At 45.0% G+C, this 21,518-nt stretch overlaps 3 protein-coding genes across 3 annotated transcripts in view; 2 read left to right on the top strand and 1 right to left on the bottom strand.

Annotated features, from left to right (window-relative positions):
- Nucleotides 1-16,382, top strand: part of T265_03913 (hypothetical protein) — a gene marked incomplete at both ends in the record, with an annotated part of 49,287 nt that extends 32,905 nt beyond the window's left edge. The window contains 5 exons of the mRNA XM_009168514.1: nucleotides 1,691-1,937; nucleotides 2,985-3,512; nucleotides 13,492-13,778; nucleotides 15,215-15,361; nucleotides 15,911-16,382. Of these exons, the coding sequence (XP_009166778.1) occupies nucleotides 1,691-1,937; nucleotides 2,985-3,512; nucleotides 13,492-13,778; nucleotides 15,215-15,361; nucleotides 15,911-16,318 (1,617 nt within the window). The remainder of the gene's footprint in view (nucleotides 1-1,690; nucleotides 1,938-2,984; nucleotides 3,513-13,491; nucleotides 13,779-15,214; nucleotides 15,362-15,910) is intronic.
- T265_03914 (hypothetical protein) lies at nucleotides 277-4,495 on the bottom strand (the record flags this gene model as incomplete). The annotated part of the gene is made up of 2 exons (XM_009168515.1): nucleotides 277-410; nucleotides 4,426-4,495. The coding sequence occupies 2 exons, from the start codon at nucleotides 4,493-4,495 to the stop codon at nucleotides 277-279; spliced, it is 204 nt and encodes a 67-aa protein (XP_009166779.1).
- A 96-nt stretch (nucleotides 16,383-16,478) lies between the features above and the next one.
- T265_03911 (hypothetical protein) overlaps nucleotides 16,479-21,518 on the top strand; it is a gene marked incomplete at both ends in the record, with an annotated part of 31,470 nt that continues 26,430 nt past the window's right edge. The window contains one exon of the mRNA XM_009168512.1: nucleotides 16,479-16,520. Coding sequence (XP_009166776.1) covers nucleotides 16,479-16,520 — 42 coding nt within the window. The remainder of the gene's footprint in view (nucleotides 16,521-21,518) is intronic.

Here is a 21,518-nt window from a genome sequence, read left to right as displayed (position 1 = left end):
CTAACCAGAGTGATTGTTAACCCTTACCCATCGGTGGAAATCTGCAGCAAATTTGGTGGACCAGACGAACATGCTAGTTCAATAACAACGAGATTTCTGTTGCTCAGTTCCCCATACACTTATCTCCACTGCATAACGGTTGGACTGTTATTCCTATCAACGTAAACAAACCCCCCAAGAAACATCTCCTTCCCTATATGTTGGATATATGTTCTTTGTTGACCAAAACCGATGTCAAATCTGGAGGTGTAGGCACCTCGGAATGATTGTGGTAAGCTAGCACTGAGTCCCTTCCCCGTGCACCTTTACTCTTTTCTTTACAATAAGGCTTTCAAATAAATCGTGGTTGTACGGCACTGAAGCACCGGTGTTGAACACTGATGTCATGCTGTCGATGATGATGATGATGACTTGAACAAAGACAAACTACTTGTCGGACCAGTTATTCCCATTTCCTGCATGCTTACTACCAGTGTTTGTCATTTCCAACGATTACATTCTCGTCTCGTATTTCACCAAGAGCTAAATTCTGTTTTACGGTCTCAAGATTCTGGAATGTCACCTCTGCACTGCCTATAAGGAAATGCCAAATTTTCGGAACCTCAGCCCTAAAGAGACGTAAAAACGCTGTGAATAGCCACGCTGAGGCTTTATTGGAATAATATCAGCCTACTGCTAAGAGTTTCATACTGCTTTAGCTCCTGTGCTGGAATTTCGTCCCCAGGATGACGTGGCGACCAGTCTTGAGTGCAGGTCATGGAATCAGTTACTGACCGTGTATCAGCAGCTATGTTTAGCCGATGTTTGCAAAAGGTCAGCGTCTGCTGGGAAATTTAAGTACCAGGAGAACCTGGAGAGCTTTTTTAGTTCCAACTGCGTATCTTTCCATAAACTGTTAATCTCACAAAGTGCTAGTTTGAAGTCCGAAATACATGAACTATTATCAAATTGTTACTTGTTGCGGTGATATCCATGTGTTAGACACTAGGTTTTCGCACCAAACGGTTCGGACAAGAAGCATCTGGCTGAAGGTTCTCCTCGTGATTTCATCGTTCGCTTCTCTAAAGGGAACCAGAGCGCATTGTTACGGTGGTCAGTGGTGCGATGCCAAAAGCAGATACTTACTCATAGTTGAGTGAGTTTTTGCCGTAGCTAACCGTGGCAGACAAGTGTTAGAACATGCCAGTGAGGGAGCTGTATTGCACGGTGTCTAGGTAGGAGAAGCTGTTCAGGTGCGACGTCCTAGCCTACGGTTCTACACTCAGGTGGGAATACTAAAGCTGTCGTTAACTGTGGGGTAGTTTTACCTGTCCTATCAAATGTGATCTCAACGGAGGTTGATCATTCAAACCCGAAAGACACGCAGTTCAAGCGTGACTCCTACAGGCAACCGCCCCACCCCTTTCGCACCGATACGTTCGCCGAAGATGGTAGTGGTCAGCACGACTCAGTTTAAGGCACGAATCAAGCCAGCGTGATTAGCCTTCGCAGACACCCATGTAACTTCCTTAATATACCTATATCACCCACGAGATCTCCTCAACGGGCTTCGATCAGGTAAACTCCATCTCACATTCAAGTCCACAATTCGTTTTACTTATTTCTTACTTTATTTCTGTTCGATCTCAGTCGAAGGACAGTGTGTTTCACGAAATGTGTTTGCCTCTCTATTTGCTGCGATTGATTTTAGCGTCTCCTCCGACCAACCAAACGTCAGAAATTGTTGGAGAAGCGCAAGCGCCACAAAGCACTGTTTGAGAAGCTGTATGAAGCTGCTGGTGGAGGTTCTGAGGCAACTGCGTTCTACGATAAACTTGTGACTGCAAAGGAGGCTCAGCTAGCAGCCAATCGAGCAGTACTCCAAAGTCTTTCTGAAGAAGCGGTAGAACAACTTGAAGGCTTTCCTCCAGGTGCTTATGTACGCTTGGAGTTCAGAGGTATGTGCTGCTGTTTTCTGTGTCCTGGCTTTGTCAAGGTTGGTTGTCACTTTGCGTCCATCTACTTACTTCGATGCCCCACTGTAGCTGGCACAGTCTAGTCTACTTGACTCAAAAAGTTATTAGTTAGAATAAACTTTACTGCTAGAATGAGCATTGAACGAAGAATCTTCGAAAGACACCCAAAGCAAAGCAGTTGCACACAGTTCATACGTTGGCCGTGTTGGATATGCTACTAGTTGGTCGAATCTGTGATCAACTAAAACACTGTTGATGTGTGGTGGCCATCACTACAATAGATTGCGATCAAATGTGTATACACTATGTGGCCTAGCTTTCCCCATCTCATCTATACACAGAACATACACATAGGGACTCTCGGTCGCTTGAGGAGATGCGAGCTAAGGAGCTGAAGCTCAAATCAATTATTGGCCTAGAGTCACCCTCGTACGTGTTCTTAACGCCAAATTGGCTTTCTCGGTACTTTGCTACAACCAACACGTCCAACAGCGAGCGGCATCTGCTCGTCTTGAGCTCGTTTTCTCATCGACTTTAATGAAATTGCCTCTACATGCAAGCGTTGCTGTCTGTCTCTGTCCATCTAGTTTCCTGTAGCAGATACCGGTCTCACTCAAGCAGTTACAGCAGGTTTTGCATGAGGTTCGGGTGCCGGATGAAAGGCGGCTATGGGCGGGTTGCATAACGGTTCCACTTAGCATGTGCGATATGCTGCTTCAAACTAAGGATGCAAGGTCATCGGTGTTATTCTAATCACCACACAGTGGCCATTTTTATAGTCGTATCAAAGTGTTGCATACATGCGCCTTGTTGATCATGTTAGTCTATTGCTGATATAGTACCTTTATGCAGCTGCTTGTCATTCTGCTTATTGCTGGCTTGCTATCTCAGGGCTTAACACAAAACTTCGGTTCAATTCAGTCTAGTTACGATTTAGTTTTGAGGCCTACCTTCTGTTGCAGGTATACCGTACCAATTTATTGATCGCTTCAATCCTTGTCAGCCCCTGGTGGCTGGTGGTCTTCCCAGCGCCGAGGAGGCTAAAGGCTACATCCAAGTTCGGTTTCGTACCCATCGTTGGCTCAAACGTGTGCTTCGATCCAACGACCCCATCACCGTGTCTATCGGCTGGCGTCGCTNGATCCAACGGCCCCATCACCGTGTCTATCGGCTGGCGTCGCTATCAAACTGTGGGTGTATTCTCGAAAGAGGAGCACAATCTTCGGAATCGATTCCTCAAGTACTCTCTCCCTCATGAACATTGTCTCATCACTATCTACGGCCCTTTGGTTCCCGCAAAAACTGGCGTTACATTGTTTGTCAATTCCGCGTGGCGCCCGCAATCAGACGCGTCCGGTCTGCCGACATTCCGTGTTGCCGGAACCGGGAGCGTTACAGCCACAGATCAGTCGTTTCAAATTATGAAGAAACTCAAGTTGATTGGAGAGCCGTACAAAATATTCTCCAAGACAGCATTTATTCGTGGCATGTTCAACAGTGCTCTGGAAGTTAGCAAGATGGTTGGCGCACGAATCCAAACGGTGTCCAACATCCGAGGTTTGTTTCCATTCTATGTTGTAACTATTCCGTTAAATGTTTTCGTACCGCGTTTTCTGGTTGGTAGGTTGTTACGTTCTTGACACAGAGTCAACTGCAATTAGTCTTTGATTTCAGTTTATGGTATACTTTTCGGTGCGCTGTTGTGTTATCCAGTGTATTGACATCTCCTTTTAACAGACAAGAGAGACCATTTGGCTGGAGCTCTTAATACTGAGACCTGTGAACTCCGTCAGATCTCTGTTTCTAAGGTAAAGAATCCATACATACATGTAGATCGTGTTGCCTTGTACGTAATCTGCGCACATCAAGAAGTTGTGCTTGTTCGTGAGTACGTTACACAGTGGCTTGCCATCCATTCGAGGTATGGAGTTGGTTACTGACTTACCCTCCTGTAAATTTAAGTTTGACGGCCGTTGGCAGGCAGGTCACTTTTTGTCCGTGCGTGAACCACTACCTAGTAGGCACGGAGCTATCGGGGTTGTCACCCCAAACGCTCGTATCTAGTTTGCTTGAGTGGTTAGAGCGCGGATTTACTGACTGACAACAACGTGTTGTTGTTGAATCGGGTACAACTAGAGGTTACGATTAGGTCGTTTTAGAGAAAAAGACCAGACCAACACGAACAAGCGACCATAATGAAGTTCAGAGATGTTACCAAACCACCCAAGCCGTTTTCTTTGAAGCAATGGTCAGAAAGTGCAAAAAAACCCAGATAGTCTGTATGAGTTGCAGCAAATTTGTGTCAAGAAGCAGTGTCAAAAACTACTGAACGTTCTGCCCAAGGAAAGTATTATTGGATTTTCTGGCTGTTCTTGTGTAATATTTTCACAACGTGATGCACGATCAATTATCCGGAATGAAGAAGGGTACCCTGTAAGTTATCGGGTACCAAGTATAGTTCACCATGCACCTAGTTGGATCCTGCAGCCACAGTTGAAAAGTATCGCTGCTTTTGCTGCACGTGACCCGATTTCAGTCATGCTGCAATGCGTGCACGTCAGCAAAGGCATTAGTTTCATCATCATCAGCAGCATCCCAGAAATTCCTTACAGACAGGTTGTCTCTTTATAACGAAATCATCTGAAGAACATGGGCAACAAAAAACTAAGCAATCCAAAGATATGGGGAAAAATATCTCTGGTGAATGCGGATTCAATTTTGACTGTAATACGGTAGCTTTTGCGACAAACATAAAACAGATAATCGCTCAGCTGTAGCAGCCTTTTGGTGTCTCACTGCCAGGCCACCTGAGGTAATCACGAGGGGTGGGGTACTGCAAGGTTGCCCAAGCCCAGACAGGGGAAGTCTAGAGACACGGGTCAGTTTCGAACCACGAACCTTCCGGTCAGTAAATTCGCGCTCTAACCACTTGATCCATCTCGCCCGCATACCCGATTTACCTTAGTACCAACATACTGTAATCAAAATTCGATATCGACAAGTCAAGATAATCCTCAACGTGAAGAAACATCACATGATAAGTAGTTTCTACTCCGGGGTCAGCTACCGCCTTAGCTCTGAGTAGTTGCACAGTCATGTTACCGATATTTTACCTTCTCTAGGATTTGTGGCCTAATTATATTTTGGCTGAACAATGACAGCGTGGGTTATCAGAGCCTATCTAACTAGGTCGTGTCTGCGATTAATCAAACGGTGCATAAGGTTGCACTTTGTAACATGTCAGAATTGCTAGTACAGCGAATCAAGCTCATCAGGTAATAGCAGCCTACTCAACTCCCTCGCTGGCAATGACACAGCAGTGCGGATTGATAGTGGCTATAGTTTTTTGTGCTTGGAATCTTCATGTCTCTGGGACGGGAGCCGCGTCCCTCCTTACATGGACATGGCGAATAAACGTTTTCAGTGGTGGTGACGTTGTCACTTCTTGACTGGATTGCCCATTGGTTTTTGTTGAGTAATGTCATCATCGACAGCATGAAATCAGTGCTCAACACCGATGCTTCGCTACCAAAAACGTTGAGTAATGTTCCCCAAGTATCCTGGTTTAATCCCACTGACGCCATCTAATTCTGACGTTGTGCCGTTTTCAATACTGTCCAACTGTGTAATCGTTCCCCATAAGGGCATTTGACCTTATTACGAAGCTTCAATCCTTTTCTTTCTTTCCGATCTTTGCCAAGACATTTCCCTCTTTGCAGAATTTCATTTGAACGCCAGTGTTCACTGCCTTGCTGTTGATGACGATGTTTCCACGAACTCTCACCAAAATCAACAGGTGGCGCGTTAATATTCCGTAATAAGCATCAATGTCCGGAGGGTGCACTCGGAAGAAGAGTATAGATAAGAGGAACCCTTGCAATATAAGATCAAGCTCAAGCCCAGCTACAAACGATGAGACTATTTTTTTCAGCTAGGTTACCCAGTTTGGAACAGTTGAGAAGCAACAACTGTGTCGGTAAGATGACACTTCGCGTCATTATTGAACCCCAACTGATTATTCCTGTGGTTCATCCATGCTGAAGCTGTCTCCATCACTAAGCAGTGTAAAGCTCCTTTTGGTGACTCCGTGTGACAGTCGATTCATTTGAGAAAATGAGGTGTGTGTGTGTTTGAAGTCATTGAAATGTACTGAACTTCACCATTTTATCACAAGATTATTGCTGCTCTATGTGTTTTACGGACGCATCTTATGCCGACACTGACACTAAGCATTGCTTTCTTACGGTACATAGCATACGTACGACGTTCAAATGTGTACTCTGCAGAAATTGAGTTGGTGGCTTCTCTAAAGCAAAAGAGGCACGCCGGTCATAATTGTATCTATCGTTCAGCGGTAGCACCCTTTCGGTGCCTAGCTGTCATGCCACACGAAGGAGGCACGAGGGCTGAAATACTGCCAGGTCGCCCAAACCTAGACAGGGGAAGTCGAGAGGCAGAGGTTGGGTTCGAATCACGGACCTTCCGGCCGATGAATTCGCGTTCCAACCACCTGGTCCATCTCGCCCCCAATTGTATCTTTACACCCTTTGAAGCTGTGGCAAAGTGACGTGTTAAGGCTTAGATGCAAAAAAAGCCTTAAGTTGTCACCGAAACCTTGATGAGAAGCCAGCGGGAAATCATCCCATAATTTCATCCTGTTCATTTTTCGTTTTTGGCTTTCCAAGTCAGTCGATCAGTGATGTTCTCGCACATTCTGGGTTTGGTTCCTGAGAGGATATACCATCCGTAGGCCAACAATGATTCAACTCGACTAACTGGGGGTGAGATAATAATGAATAATAGGGTTAATTGTGCAAAATTTCGTCAGCGCTGTATTACTTTGTAGTGTGTTGATCCAGTTCCTCTTCACACGCAAATGACTAAAACCCCAGACTGAGTTCTTTGGAAGCGCACAATCCTGGCCGATTCACCGTAACTACCTACCAGTCGGTGAGGAGGGGCTTATCCAGTCATCGCCTGTTTTTCACTGTGATCAATTATCCGGAATGAAGAAGGGTACCCCTGTAAGTATCGGGTACCAAGTATAGTTCACCATGCACCTAGTTGGATCCTGCACCACAGTTGAAAATTATCGCTCCTTTTGCTGCACGTGACCCGATTCCAGTCATGCTGCAGTGCGTGCACATCAGCAAAGGCATTAGTTTCATCATCAGCATCAGCATCCCAGAAATTCCTTACAGACAGGTAGTGCTGCGGCGCCACATTTAAAACTTCCATGGAGATCGAAACTGCTGGTGCAAACCTAACGTTCATTCGGGAAAGGCTTTCCTCGTGGGAAACGCTCGTACCCTTTCTCAACTGGTTTAACCCGTCTTGTCGCGAGGGAACTACCATCAGCGTAACCATAAGCCAGAAAGAGATGGCTCAACTATTAACTTTCAGTAGCGTGGTCCGAAAGGGTGGGCAAGTGTTTTGGAAAACAGCTCTATTCACCTCTGGTAATGCTACTTCTGGAGATGATACATTCCCTGAACGTCTGTTTACTTAGCTGTCTTTAATGTTCGCACACTAAAGCAAGCAGGACAACAGGTGGCTCTTGCTCGTACGCTGGACTCTCCATTGATGTATGCTATCTGTCGGAAACAAACATACAGGACGCAAGTACTGTAATCGAATTGACTGCCCTCCAGCTGTCTTGCAGGTTGCGGCTGCGCACCTCTGGTGACGCGGAGGCCTCTGCAGCCGGATACATCGGGATGTGTGCTGTGTTGAGCGATCGAGTAGAAAAGTCTGTACTTGATCGGATACCCTTTGAGAGTCTCCCCTGCGTGGTTCGTTTGGCGACGTCTTTGATAAAATCTCAAGAAACTGAGATCCATTGCACGTTGTTTACTGTGTTTGGTTATTCTCCACCTGACCGTAGCTATGAACCTACCAGAGACAGTTTCTATGGCGCTCTATGTGCTCCTTTACAATGGGGTAAAAGCTCAAGCGTCAGATAGGTAAACTAATTGGGTGGTCGTTTTGGTTTGGATATGAAACGCACGGAAACCGTCTACTTCAGATGTGTGTCGATTGCAGACTGATCCTTCGCAGTACTGATTTCCGGGACTGCAGAGATCGCTTGACGACGTGGTCCCCACCAACGAACCAGCCCCGAATCCAAATGAACCACGTGACCTTCAGTCATCGGTGACCAGGCTCGATCGCTGCCTGCCGCTCCTACCATGCATTTGTGCATTGTTGCTTTTCATTGCGCTTGTCAGGTCTACGCAAGATGCGCATTCCTCGCTCAGCTAGTGCTTCTAGACAGGGGATGTCAAGAGGCAGGGGTCAGGTTCAAACCACGGACCTTCCGGTCAGTGAATCCGCGCTCTAGTGGAACATAAGTTTGAAGGAAACTCGGGGACTGCGTCTACCTGATGATCCCCAAGAAGGGCGAAACCAATCGTAGGCTATCGAAAAGTTTTCAGCAACCTTCTCAGTAGTCACCCGCTAAAACCCCTTTGTAATTGCAGACTGAATCAGTATGAGGTGTTCGCTGAATGTTATTATCAGTTTGCGATATGTGCTTAGGTGTTGCGATCTATCGCCTAGATTAAGCCTGACAGTAGACAAATCGTGCCGATTGGTTCTCCCTGCGCCTCGTAAATCGAACCGTTACCTAGTTACCTGGTCCGACGAAATTGTTTTACAAAAAGCAAGCCTTTGTCGGGCGCTAGATGCACCAGCTGTTTTATGGAATTCTCTGAAACCGTGACTTGTTGATCGGTTCCAGTCATTTCCAGCTGATCGTATCCATACGTGTTTGCATAACGTAAACCAAAGAAGTCTCATTTGCATTCAATCATGGACGATTAGGCAGGCTTTCCGCGAAGGTAAAATGAATTGTTGTGTTCTTAGCCAGCTTCTACATCTAAGTAGTCCCATTTTTCATAAAGGAAACTACTCACAAGGTTGCTGAAAACTCTTCGACCGCCCATGACCGGTCTCGCCCTTCTTGGGGCTCATCAGGTAGGCGCAGTCCCCGGGTTTCCGTCAACCTTATGATCTACTTGAACCCAGATTGGACTGTTTTCGAGAAATACACTCATTTGCAAATCAATTTGGTTTTCACGAGAGACTCAACTGAATCTCTCGTTTATGATGTTCTACAACTGAATGTCCTGCACACATGCCGCCTCATGATTCGAGATATCGCAGTTTATTTTCATAAAGGTTGCTGAAAACTCTTCGACAGCCCACGACCGTTTTTCTGTCTTCTCTGTATGGAGGTTCTGAACGCCTCTTTTTTTGTCTTATGGGTGTGTATTGAAGAAGATATTAGCCGATGATGCGTGCATTGCACTGATTGTTTCAGTCCTCCGATGGCAGTAAAGCATCAGTTTCAACTCTGATGTTCCTTTCCTTGGTGATGATGATGATGATGTACCAAACAAAGCTCCAGAAATACGAAATGAGAGAGAAGTTAGATCGTTCACGCCGACCGTTGGAACTAGCGACGCGTTCTTCAAGTCTTTGCGGAGAACTGGTGATGGCATTGACGATAAAAATGATGTCGGTTGCTGCTGTGACCTGTAAACTGGCTTGTCGCTTTTTTTGGTTTCAACACTCGACACTGGTTAACTGATCAAGTTTACCAAAGTTTTATTGATTACCAGCTTCTTGGCTGTGTGCCATCATGTGCTTTCTGCTGCTTTTGGAAACAGGTAGTGTTTAACCAATCTTTTTGTGATTAGCTCAGCAAACTCACGGTATGGCCGCGTGCCTTGTTGTGTTTAGGTAAGCCATATTAATAGTGCTTCCTACCGCACCTGCTAATGAGGTTAATTTTTGGCTTCAGTTTACTAATGAGCAGGCATCGATCAGTTCTGGGTTTACGTAGACTGATTCTCAATGAAGGACTTCGCCAGTGCGGTGGAACTTCCAGGATTTTATTCATCTACCCAAGATTTATTTTAGCTAAATGTAGCTGTAACCCGTTCAAAAGTGAATGAGAATTACCAATCAAATGATGGCCTCTCTTCAACATGTTACTGTGTTTAATATCTGAGGCAGTCACGGGCTGTTCCGGCCACCTGGTTGAAATGCTCTTGAACGGCTTGATCATATATGTCTTTACTGTTTTAGTTATGCTAATTTTCTGCCATGTGGTCCATACTAATTCCAATAGGCTTTGGGCATTTTCACCATTTTCTACTTCTGCTTTCCTACCATTCTACGTTCAGGAACTGTTTCACTCACTACACATTCAGTTTCACTTGCAGTTCACCGTTTATCCCAATTAAATCAGTTTTGCAGTTGGAAGGAACTTCTTTCAAGGGTCTTACCGAGAAATGCAAAACGTGTACGTTGATTGACCCGTCTATGGCTATCATAGTAACGCAAAGCATTATGGAGATCGCCGTTCAGTGAGGCGAATTTTCGTAGTTTCTGAAGGTTTTAGTGGTAGATTAGTTGGGTCCCTTACGAGCAAACTTCTTAGTCGATAAATGAACTTGTAGACCATGTCTCACTTCACCCAAGTGCCTCAATGACTGTTCCAAGTAGGCTTGTGACCAGGCTGTCTGCAAGGTCTTCCGCTAGGAGTGGCAATGTTTGAGTGACTCGCTATACAGTGTGTCGACGAGTTCGATTCATACAAAACTAGCTCTTGACTGTGCTGTCAGTTATTCCACGAATCGATGTTGCAAGCGGTCAGCACAGCTATGTTCGTCGTTGTTCATCTGCGCTTATNGCCCTTTCCCTACCCGGTGCTTTCAGTCAAGCATGCAAAATCTCGCCGGCCAATGTGTACAGCTTCGTTGGCCGCTCATCTGTGTGATTTTCTGCTCACACTAAAACTGATCCACATAGAAGTAATTTTCAGAAGATTCGCACTTAAACAGAATTGTTTCTTAAAGGATACTACTCACAAGGTTGCTGAAAACTCTTCGACAGCCAACGACCGACTGAATCATGAGGCAGCCTGTGTGAAGCACATTCAGTTGTAGAATATCATAAACGAGAGATTCAATTGAGTCTCTCGTGAGAATTGTTTCTGTTCAAGATCCCTTTTAATATAAGTTGTGGCAACCGACAGCTCACCGTAACCACATAATCGGAGGCAAGAACAGTGAATCCGCTTGACGTGCTGGAATCCTAATCTGTTCGAGCTTCCCTCTCAGTTGTTTGTGTAGTCCATTCACGTCTAACCCTTCAGCCAATATTTCCCAAACTTCCATCGGATTGTCCTGATCATCAGTGTATCTAGGAGAAACGCATATCTGGATTTCTTGTTTCTGTTCAAGATCCCTTTTAATATAAGTTGTGGCAACCGACAGCTCACCGTAACCACATAATCGGAGGCAAGAACAGTGAATCCGCTTGACGTGCTGGAATCCTAATCTGTTCGAGCTTCCCTCTCAGTTGTTTGTGTAGTCCATTCACGTCTAACCCTTCAGCCAATATTTCCCAAACTTCCATCGGATTGTCCTGATCATCAGTGTATCTAGGAGAAACGCATATCTGGATTTCAAGCTATCCTTAACGTCAGGACACTTAAAATGAACATAGGCTCCATCACGGTGAACACATTTTCGGATCCTGATGAAGTGTATCTTGATCCCAGCGATAAAAATTCCATTCAGTAGCATGAACTGTATGAGTGCTTTTCGGTTAAACCAAGTGCTATCAAGATGATCAGATAAATTTGTCTGGCTGGAGCTCCGTCAGCGCGACATGAGCAAAACAGCCAGGAAACGAACGGTTGATGCACCAGACTGCTAAGTAGCAATAATCATACCATTCAACCGCACATCAGTTCACCCCTTCGAACATGTGAGAATCCTGGTTATCCAAATCTGTTGTTTAAACAGACGCTGAAATCCATAGCTAGGGACAACAATCCTCCTGAATTGATTTATAGAACTGATAACTCCAGATGAAATATCCCAAAGGAAAGCTCTCTCAACTAGCAAGGATTGGCTACTATTAACTACCCAAGTCAGAAACTAAGGTAATCAATCATCCCATTTTTGAGGGATTTTTCCGTTTTAGAGATTCCGGTATGATTTAATGTTTTTAGTTACATGCAGAGAGGGGCGCTTCTGGCGGACTTGTGGAATAGAGATAGTTCGACTGCACTGCTTGCTTGTTGTCCTGTTCGCCGATTATGGGAGTTTGCTTACAAACTTAACCCCGCATTGACAATGTCACTTCGACTGGTGATGAAACGCTCGCAGTCTAACTGCCAGGCTCAGCAAACAGACCAACATCCAGGAGGCCTTTTTAGTAGCTCAAGCGGATGGGTAAATCGAAAAGAAACATTGAGTGGACAATTCGGCTCTGCAGATAAATGGAGAAATGGGATTCCATTTTCAAAAGTACAAGAGTCAGTCTCAACACTGGGTAGCTCAGATTTCGTTGTGAGCGGGGATCAACTTCATTTTTTTATTTTGGTAGAGGGTAGACAAAATTTGTGCTAACTGAACTGTCGTGCACGAAATATACGCAAAAGAGCCGCACACCTAATTACATGCACGCAACTTTGTGAGTTTTCAATGGTGACTCTACTCTGTGGTTGTTGTACCCTCACCCCCCTTAGAAATATCATTCCTCAGTTTTTCTCATCACTACGCTACTCTATCCTAGAGTGAGTAAATGTAGACTTGTCAGGGGTTTTCCTAGTGCACTCCCGTCATTTTGAACTCGTCGTTACAACTATTTTTCTCCGGTCTTACAAAGTTCTGTGTACTTCAGTCGAGTTTTGGTCAATCTAGGTGAGTGTTCTCAACAAGAAGCAAGGAGTTCGATCACTGAATACTGGATCGGATTCATAAGTGTGGCAAAATCGAATGGTGTAAGGGACAGACTGGTCGTGTGATCGAGGATTATCGATTTAACCAGCCTTTTCGTGTTGCCACTCGTTCATTTGTTTGCCTTAACTGTCCCCAACTAAATCACAAGCACCCTTGTCACCTTGACAACCGCCACCGTCCATGTGCCGTTCTAACAAAAAATGGCAACTTCGTGTGTTCTTTGGGCTCACTCAGGTCTGTCCACCTGTGATTTTCGGAGTGTTGCCAACGGTTTCAGATGCACTACGTAGGCTTTATATGCGTATTCGTGTGGCTTCCTTCCCTCCGTAAGATTTTATCCGACATGCACAGATAGACAAACTGAGCACGAAGCTTTATTAGGCACCTTCGTACTGTCAGCGCTGTCTTGTCCTTCCCCTATCTCAATAGATTTACGGGAACATCAGATTTCGAGTTGAGGTGCCACAAACCACTTTACAACTGTTGTGTGTATTTGGGGTGGAGCGAAGTTTAGTCTAAGCACTTTGAACACCGGGTGGCATGACAGCTAGGCACAGCTTAACCATTTTTATTTTGTACACCTTAAGTGGGGTCATTTGTAGCTTTCTATCAGTACCCTGTAGTCGGGAGCCCTAACAAATTCACACGATCTATGTCGCGCTTGTTCTTAGGGTTGATTTCGTGACTTATTCAAATTTGTTCATTTTCTCTTCCTTTTTGTTAGCATAGTGTGACTGAACTTCCGCATCCCATATCCGTCCATTTTTCTATTCTAGGTCTAATTAAGTCGGCACTGACCAATCCATCGGTTTCGCAACCTGGGGATTTCCGTGCCACATTCGAGGCTCAGCTTCGGCGGTCTGACTTGGTCTTCTTGCGCACTTTTGTTGCTGTCGAGTTGCCGCGCTATTACAACCCCGTGTTGAATCGCCTGTGTCCGGTGGAGGGGGAGGAAGCAGTTGGTCCTGGCGACACCCACGGATGGCGACTAATGCGGACGCTGACAGAGCTACGGAAGGAAACCGGTGTGAAGGTTGAAGTGAATGCAGACTCGCATTACAAGGTGAGCCGTTCCGTCTACCGTAGATCCCACAAGTCTCCCTTTCACTCCTTGATTGATGTTGACTCTTGGCTCCAAATCAATTTGTGTTCACTTCATGAGAACACCTCTCTCCTCTTACTCTTCCCTGTCGTTTATCCAAGGTTTCATCTTTAGCTGGCGAAAGTTCCCCTGTAGAGAGTATACCTGAAATTTGCTTCGGTTCAACCACCCTGTTGCCCGTTACCCCAGCAGGAACACTTTCACACTTTGATTGTTCTAGCAATCAATTCTTGGGAAAGCCCAGCCAACAGTATTCCCTTTGGGTCTCCCCACCTCGTTACGAAAGAATGATCCGCAATGATAAAAACGGGATAGAATAGGCAAACAAAACTGTGATGGATTAAGAGTAAAACACCAAACATGTAGCCCCTATCCGCATCCAGTAGTCTGATGCAGTCCGTCCAGGTAAATTCAACGGCGATTAGTAACACTCCTGTATAAGACTTTAATAAGCACCGGTAATTAAATCAAGTGATGTGGCACAAATATAGCATCAGCTAAGGTGCATTGGATGTTTGGATCTTTAACGGCTGCCTTAAAGGACCAGCTGAGCGATGACACATCACTCAGGGCATTGAGGTGCCATAGTAAACCTTGATGACATTGAATCGATAAAGAGCGCGTTGGAGCTCGGGAATTCGCTTCGCCACAGATCATTATATGTTCTTCCCTCTCAAGTCTTTCCGATCTCCATATCATTCTGACGGCCTAATTGGGAATGACTTATTCCACGTGAATCTGTGGTCACTTGAATGTCTTTACTATACGACACTTGTAACTCACCTATTCACCCACGGTAGATGAACTAATCACACTCCATAGGTTGCGCTGGCTTGCTCACTCGCTCTGTATGCCAGTTGGCCGACTTCCTCGAAAAGCCCTTTTCGCAAAACTACGTGGAGGCTGGAAACGAGCCAGGGGAGGTCGAACAATGACTTAGCAACGGACTATGAAAGCCATTACCAGTAAACTCAATTGCACTGATGATTGCGACCTCCCTGGATAGGAACTCTGAGACGGGAAATTTCAATGGTTAGAAACATTGTCAGACATGACTCGGTCACACCCTCAGTGGTGCTCATGCATCCGAGCTGTTGCTTTCAATGCATAGCTCTCTCCCTCCCCCCGATCTCCCCAATGGAAAGTCCACTGATACTACCATATTTACTTATCACTCACAACAGCTACCAGCTGAAATGAATAGTTATCTACCACACCTTCTCAGGTCATCGGTGAACGCAACTGTGGTAGCTATAACCACTACGGCAAGTACACGGTTTCAGCGGCTAATAATGCTTTTCATACCGAACCATATCCTGTAGATAGTTTACACTTCAACCCACTATCGATTTCTAAAGTAACTTTTCTTGTCTATATCATGCCTTCATCACAAACAGCCCATTCAGCGTCCCGTACACGTACCAACTCCTCTGTACGTTCCAACCAAACTGGTCGCTGCCTTACCGTTTGCACAAAAGCCGAAAATGTCCAAGAAGATGGCTCAACTAATCACCATAGGTTGCGCTGGCTTGCTCACTCGCTCTGTATGCCAGTTGGCCGACTTCCTCGAAAAGCCCTTTTCGCAAAACTACGTGGAGGCTGGAAACGAGCCAGGGGAGGTCGAACAATGACTTAGCAACGGACTATGAAAGCCATTACCAGTAAACTCAATTGCACTGATGATTGCGACCTCCCTGGATAGGAACTCTGAGACGGGAAATTTCAATGGTTAGAAACATTGTCAGACATGACTCGGTCACACCCTCAGTGGTGCTCATGCATCCGAGCTGTTGCTTTCAATGCATAGCTCTCTCCCTCCCCCCGATCTCCCCAATGGAAAGTCCACTGATACTACCATATTTACTTATCACTCACAACAGCTACCAGCTGAAATGAATAGTTATCTACCACACCTTCTCAGGTCATCGGTGAACGCAACTGTGGTAGCTATAACCACTACGGCAAGTACACGGTTTCAGCGGCTAATAATGCTTTTCATACCGAACCATATCCTGTAGATAGTTTACACTTCAACCCACTATCGATTTCTAAAGTAACTTTTCTTGTCTATATCATGCCTTCATCACAAACAGCCCATTCAGCGTCCCGTACACGTACCAACTCCTCTGTACGTTCCAACGAAACTGGTCGCTGCCTTACCATTTGCACAAAAGCCGAAAATGTCCAAGAAGATGGCTCGAGAACTACTTGGGGGAGATAAAGTCAAAGCCGCTGTATTTGGTGACTTACCGCCGCCAATCAAAGCCGCCGCAGACAGAAATATGGAGACACGAGAGGAACTGTTATCACGTCTGCGTCAGTTGCATGCGGATTATAAGCAACGTCAGCGTGAGAAAATGGTAGCCCGGGTGTCGAAGCACAAACAAGAGATGGCCAAACTGGAGCAGAAACGACTCGCAAACGAACGTCAACGGAGGAAGGCGTTTTTCGCTCGCCAAGGTGGTCGACGAAGAGGCAAGAAGAGTGATCGATCAGAATAGACGGGCAACAGCCCATTAGTGTACAGCGGAAATCGGTTGTAATATATGTTTGTAACAATTTCGCTCGTCTTTGTCCTTCATATAGCACTACAACATTCATAAAACGGAGAAAAACTTCTCCATTCTGGTGATGAATGACCATTTGCAGTTCTGAGACACAATGCTGCAAGCATATGAAATTTTGTACCTGTTTTCTGTAAGGGTTGGTTGGGTCTTGATGATTGACTATGCCGTGGGCCTTGGTTGACCTTGACTACCCCGGAAATAAAAGTTTTATCGGCCCAAAATACCGGTCACATGTCAGTGACACATCGGAATGCCATTGGCGAACGATTATGTTGAGTATACCGGAGAAGTAGCTTTTTGCAGAGAGAGTATATAAGTGTTTTTCGTCGTGATTGAGCTCGAAATCTTTTAATACACGATGCATCTTGGCCGTATTAGTGATTCTCAGTCCGGTGTATGTGCAGGAGAATTGTAGTATAGTCCTGGATAGTCATGTTTCAGCATCTCTGCAAATTACGGATTCGCTTGTTCGCTGAGACTGTCCGTCAACATTTGGGTGATTCTGTTTGTGAATTCAATGTACGACTCCATATATCAAAACATTTAGCTTTTTCGCTGATGATCTGATTATTCCAGTGTGTGATGCTTTGAATATCGCAACCTTATCAGTCTAGCACTGAATAACCAACAGTAATCGATGTTCTGTTCACTTAAAGTACATTTAACACTTGAACCTGACAGAATGAGCCGTATAGGAGGACGAGACATGTCAATACGAATAAGTGGAAGGAACAGAATCAAGGTTTACCTTGCCCTTATCTATCACATCCCTCAGTAAAGTAAGGTCGATAAGATGGCCGCTTTTCGTGACATCCACATAATCACACTGTCTATGGTTACCCATGGTTTTTAGTTCAGCCAAAAAGTGTAAGCCTTTTCGTTTTCCATTTTGGTGCTACACATGTTCCCCTATGAGTCACGTCTGCGGTGTAGGTTAGTGTCTTGTCGTTACCTCTTCTTGCTATCTAAAAGTGGTCACTAACCTTTCCAAACCTCGTGTCACCCCGCTGATATCAATGTTTTAGCTATCAGATTTCGCGAATTTTATCCTCTATGAGTTAGTGTACGTACTCATCTGTGCAATACAGTGTGGTACGCGCAGGTTAGCTTGTCACCCTGACTGTTCAGAAACACAGATCTGCGACCAGGTTAGCAATTTCTCATATGGTACTGTCGCGTAATTTTCGCGGGTAGAGGTAGGGACAACGCACTGTTGTACGCCGCAGATAGAAGCCACACGGCCACATCTCAGTGGTAGTCTTTACTAGTTGTGTGCACCTGTATGCCATGACCGTACCATTCTCGTCGAATTCTATCATTGACATCATTTGTAATGCGGAACTTACCACGTCGGTTTGAACCGACGTGCTTGGTTTCCGTCTAATGCTGTCTAATGAAAGTCATGCGATGGCGGCGACTGTACCTGAGACATCGGCTTCGATTTTCGTAACTATTAACCTTATTCGGCTGTCAGCGTCAAACGCAGACAAGTGTATACGCAAAAGTTGAACGAAAAAATCGAAACATGGTGAAGTTGTCTTAAGTTAGACTGTGACGACAAATTTTGGTGAAATCAATCGTGCCAGTCCGCTGCTTCCAGGTTTTGTCATACACCTGATGAAGCATGCCTCAGAAACATCCGGGGATAAAGTTTCCTGCTAGTCAATACCTCTAGATTGGTACCACTTGCTTAGAAAATTCAACTCTCCTGGTCCTTCAGATAGACTGCGAAACTGCGTGGCAATTCGTCTCATGAATTATGAACTAATTCGGTCAAATAACATCGACGAAGACCATTTTTGGTGAGGCGTTTGAATGAAAGCCTGGCTAAGGATCGACCCCGCTTACAGTTCACGACAGCATGGTCGCGTTTTCTCTGCCACAAGCTACGCCAGTAAACGCAATCTCATAAGGCATCAACCTGGATGTCTTATCTGCGGAACAGAGCAGGACGAATGCTGACGCCTTTTATTTAATACCTCATGCCAGCACTTTGATGTGATTATCCTCTTCAGATAATTCGGCGAAACGCTATTTAATTCCAAAACCTGTCTGTATTTTCGGTTCACCTATGTTGGGAGCAATGTTTTACATCTGCTAAAGCTTCAATTGCGCTTTCCTTCTTATCGTCATCATTAATGAAAACTACAATACATAACCTTCTCGAACTCTGTTTACCAGCGTCCATTTTCACAATGTGCAACAAAGCGGTGAATCGTACTTGTGACCCCTTGTTGGGCGACAATTAATCACCTAGGATGAAGACTAAGGCAAGTTTCTGAGCTCAAAATACACTATCGCACAAGGCCTAGGTCATGGCAGAGAGAGGAATTTGCCATGTATTCGGCGATTATTAGTGCCAGGTGGACACTTCTAAATGCAACTTCGGGGTCGCCCACGTGCTCCGTACCAACCAGATATGTAGTTACGACGCTAGAATTTGAGTATGATCCACTGATCTCGAGCTCGCAGTTTTCTTAGTCAAGTTATGCATCTGTTTGATTATATTCATCTTAAAAAGCTGATTCGGAACTTCCAATGGGGATAACTTCTCTTCCCGCACAAACTGGTTTTAGAGTACGTTACTCTCAAGAATAAACTGATGTCGCTCCGTGGTTGGTAAATATCATTTCCGTTCAACGATTGGCTCAGTCGATCACTGAAAAAGAACTGCCTGCTCATTATTTGTATCAGCACTATGTCTTCAACTCAAACAAGTATTGCAACATTCAAATTGGCTTCTCTTCAAAATCGTAATTTGGTCTCAAATGGGAATAAGAATGGACCCGTTTAGTAGAATTCCAACCGCATTTGTATCACACTATGTCTTCAACTCAAACAAGTATTGCAACATTCAAATTGGCTTCTCTTCAAAATCGTAATTTGGTCTCAAATGGGAATAAGAATGGACCCGTTTAGTAGAATTCCAACCGCTGCAAGACAGAAGAATCTCCTATGGAGTGAGAAATGATCAACTTTGCGCCCATGATTTCTGAATTAGTTTGATCGTTTTTTATATAACAAAAACTAAGTTTAAATGACAGAAACCACGGCGAACCTGCCAGGAAGGGGAGGACCGATATAGGGTCCATGCGAAACCTTTCATGCCGAAATCTCTATTGTTGTCAGAGCTGCCACCTCGTAGATTCGATCCCGTTACGGAAGCTGAGTTGGTTTCGTGCAATCGCACCCACACAAAAGCGTAATTTTCGTGTTCATGTCACCTCCACTTCGTCTCGAATTGTCCTGGTTCAGTAAGTAACATTGGCTATTTCTTTTCAAACAGTACGGCCGCAAACCTGTCGCATAATTAATGTGTATCGTTTTTTCTCTCAGTAAAAGAATACGTAGGGATTTTCAGTGCAAGCCAGACGGTTGCTCCGCTCCACGTCTTGCGGAGAGCAATAAAACACGTCCCTTTGTTGAATTAGTGCAACTGCCTTCTCACTGTACTCTTTCAAAGAAAAGGCGATCCTGGGAAAATGTCCTGAGGCTGCCCACCCTCCGAATGTTTTGTGGATTTGGCTTTTCAGTATACCGTAGGACAAAACTGTACTCCTCTTAGAATGTCCGCTTTCACATGATAAACTTAGGTTCCGTTGCAGTTGACATTGTGTATACCGATGCCTGAAAAGACAACTATTTGCACTTCATGGACATTGTTTACAAGGAGAAAGAACTTAGTGTACTTTCTAAGGTTAGATCAGTCGTTTCTGGTATTGATCAAATTTGAGATGACCTCGAAGAACAATCACTTGTCTATGAGGCACGTAAACCCAGTATATAATCTTAAAACCAACTGTGAAAATTTGGTAGTTGGTCTGTTCACCGAGCTTCGCGATTGACTCGGAAACGTTTCGTTACCATGAGAGGCATCTTCGTCAGCGCGCGGTTGGCTGGGTCGGTATTTGATTTACAAACCAGCTCACTTTTCAAAATGCTATAGATAAGTCTTGCGTAGACGGCCTCATTCTGCCCTTGTAGTTGGTTTTAGTTTGTCGTTCTTTTGGTCAGACTAAGCTGTACTAAGTTCAGCCATTGACAAAAATCGAGATCAACTACCAACTGGTCAACACTTCCTTGGCTGTGCAGCTGGAGGAAGACGTCAGGTAACGCAATGGTTGAACACACGTCCGCTGAGGAACACTTGCTGGTCCGCACAGACTTCTGAAAAAAAGTTTGCCATTACCATCATACTTGCCACAGAATCGCGCCTTGCATAGACTGGGCCTCATAAGTGCGCCTTGAATTCTTCTGCGATTAGGACTCTATCGGAATTTCATTTCCAGCCAGTCTAAATCAAGAAGCCGGGATGCAATAGAGCTGGTTCATCCTTATTGGGGTCCATCAGCAGTGTGCCTCTCACGAATCGACAGGGCGGTTTAGACTGGATTCGCTTACTGGACGAAGCCTCGACCGAACTCTCGAGCTTTCCTCGTACTGTCAACAAAATGCAGGTGACTCAGTAGGAAGAATTATCCCATTTAAGAGGTCGTCGCCCGAGGAGCTGGTCAACACTGTACAGTGTAATGTGAATTGCTTGACCGAAGTGGTCCTGTCTACGTGCGAGTTAATGGTGCTTTTGCTCAGGTGCTCGTTGCCAGTCTGGTCTCCAACTACTGGCCATAAGGTCACGAGATGCGCATTGTTGATGATTTCCAGTAAGGATTGAACATAATTGTATGTGAGTTTAGATACTGTCAAAAGGCCTTGATTTAGACAAGAGGACGATCAGGCTTCTCGCCTAAAGCCATTGGCTCAAGGGCTCTGACCATCAAGCAGTGGTGGTTGGTTTGCGGCCAACAAATTAGTCCAACTTTTAAGAAGCAATTTTACCACGTGTGCCTCAACCCCAGACCGGATAGCTAGCGGACTGTGTTTCTCAGGCCTCTGTGCACTGAATCAAACTGATGAGATGGACAGTGTCTCGTGGTCATCCTTCCATATAGCTCATTAAATTATCCAGTACGATATGGGTAACACAGGTATCACGAGGTACCTCTCCCTAGGGGAAGAGTACTATATTTTCCTATTTAACATAGCTGGACACCTCAGTTCACTATATCTGTGGCTAAATTTATGGTGCGTGTGTTAAAAGACTCCGGCAAACTCGACTGTGTGTGTGTGTGTGTGT

The sequence above is a fragment of the Opisthorchis viverrini genome (assembly GCF_000715545.1).
Source record: "Opisthorchis viverrini unplaced genomic scaffold opera_v5_58, whole genome shotgun sequence".
Lineage (NCBI taxonomy): Eukaryota > Metazoa > Platyhelminthes > Trematoda > Opisthorchiida > Opisthorchiidae > Opisthorchis > Opisthorchis viverrini.
The sequence above is the reverse complement of the archived record's forward strand: the minus strand, read 5'-3'. Positions and strand labels throughout refer to the sequence as shown.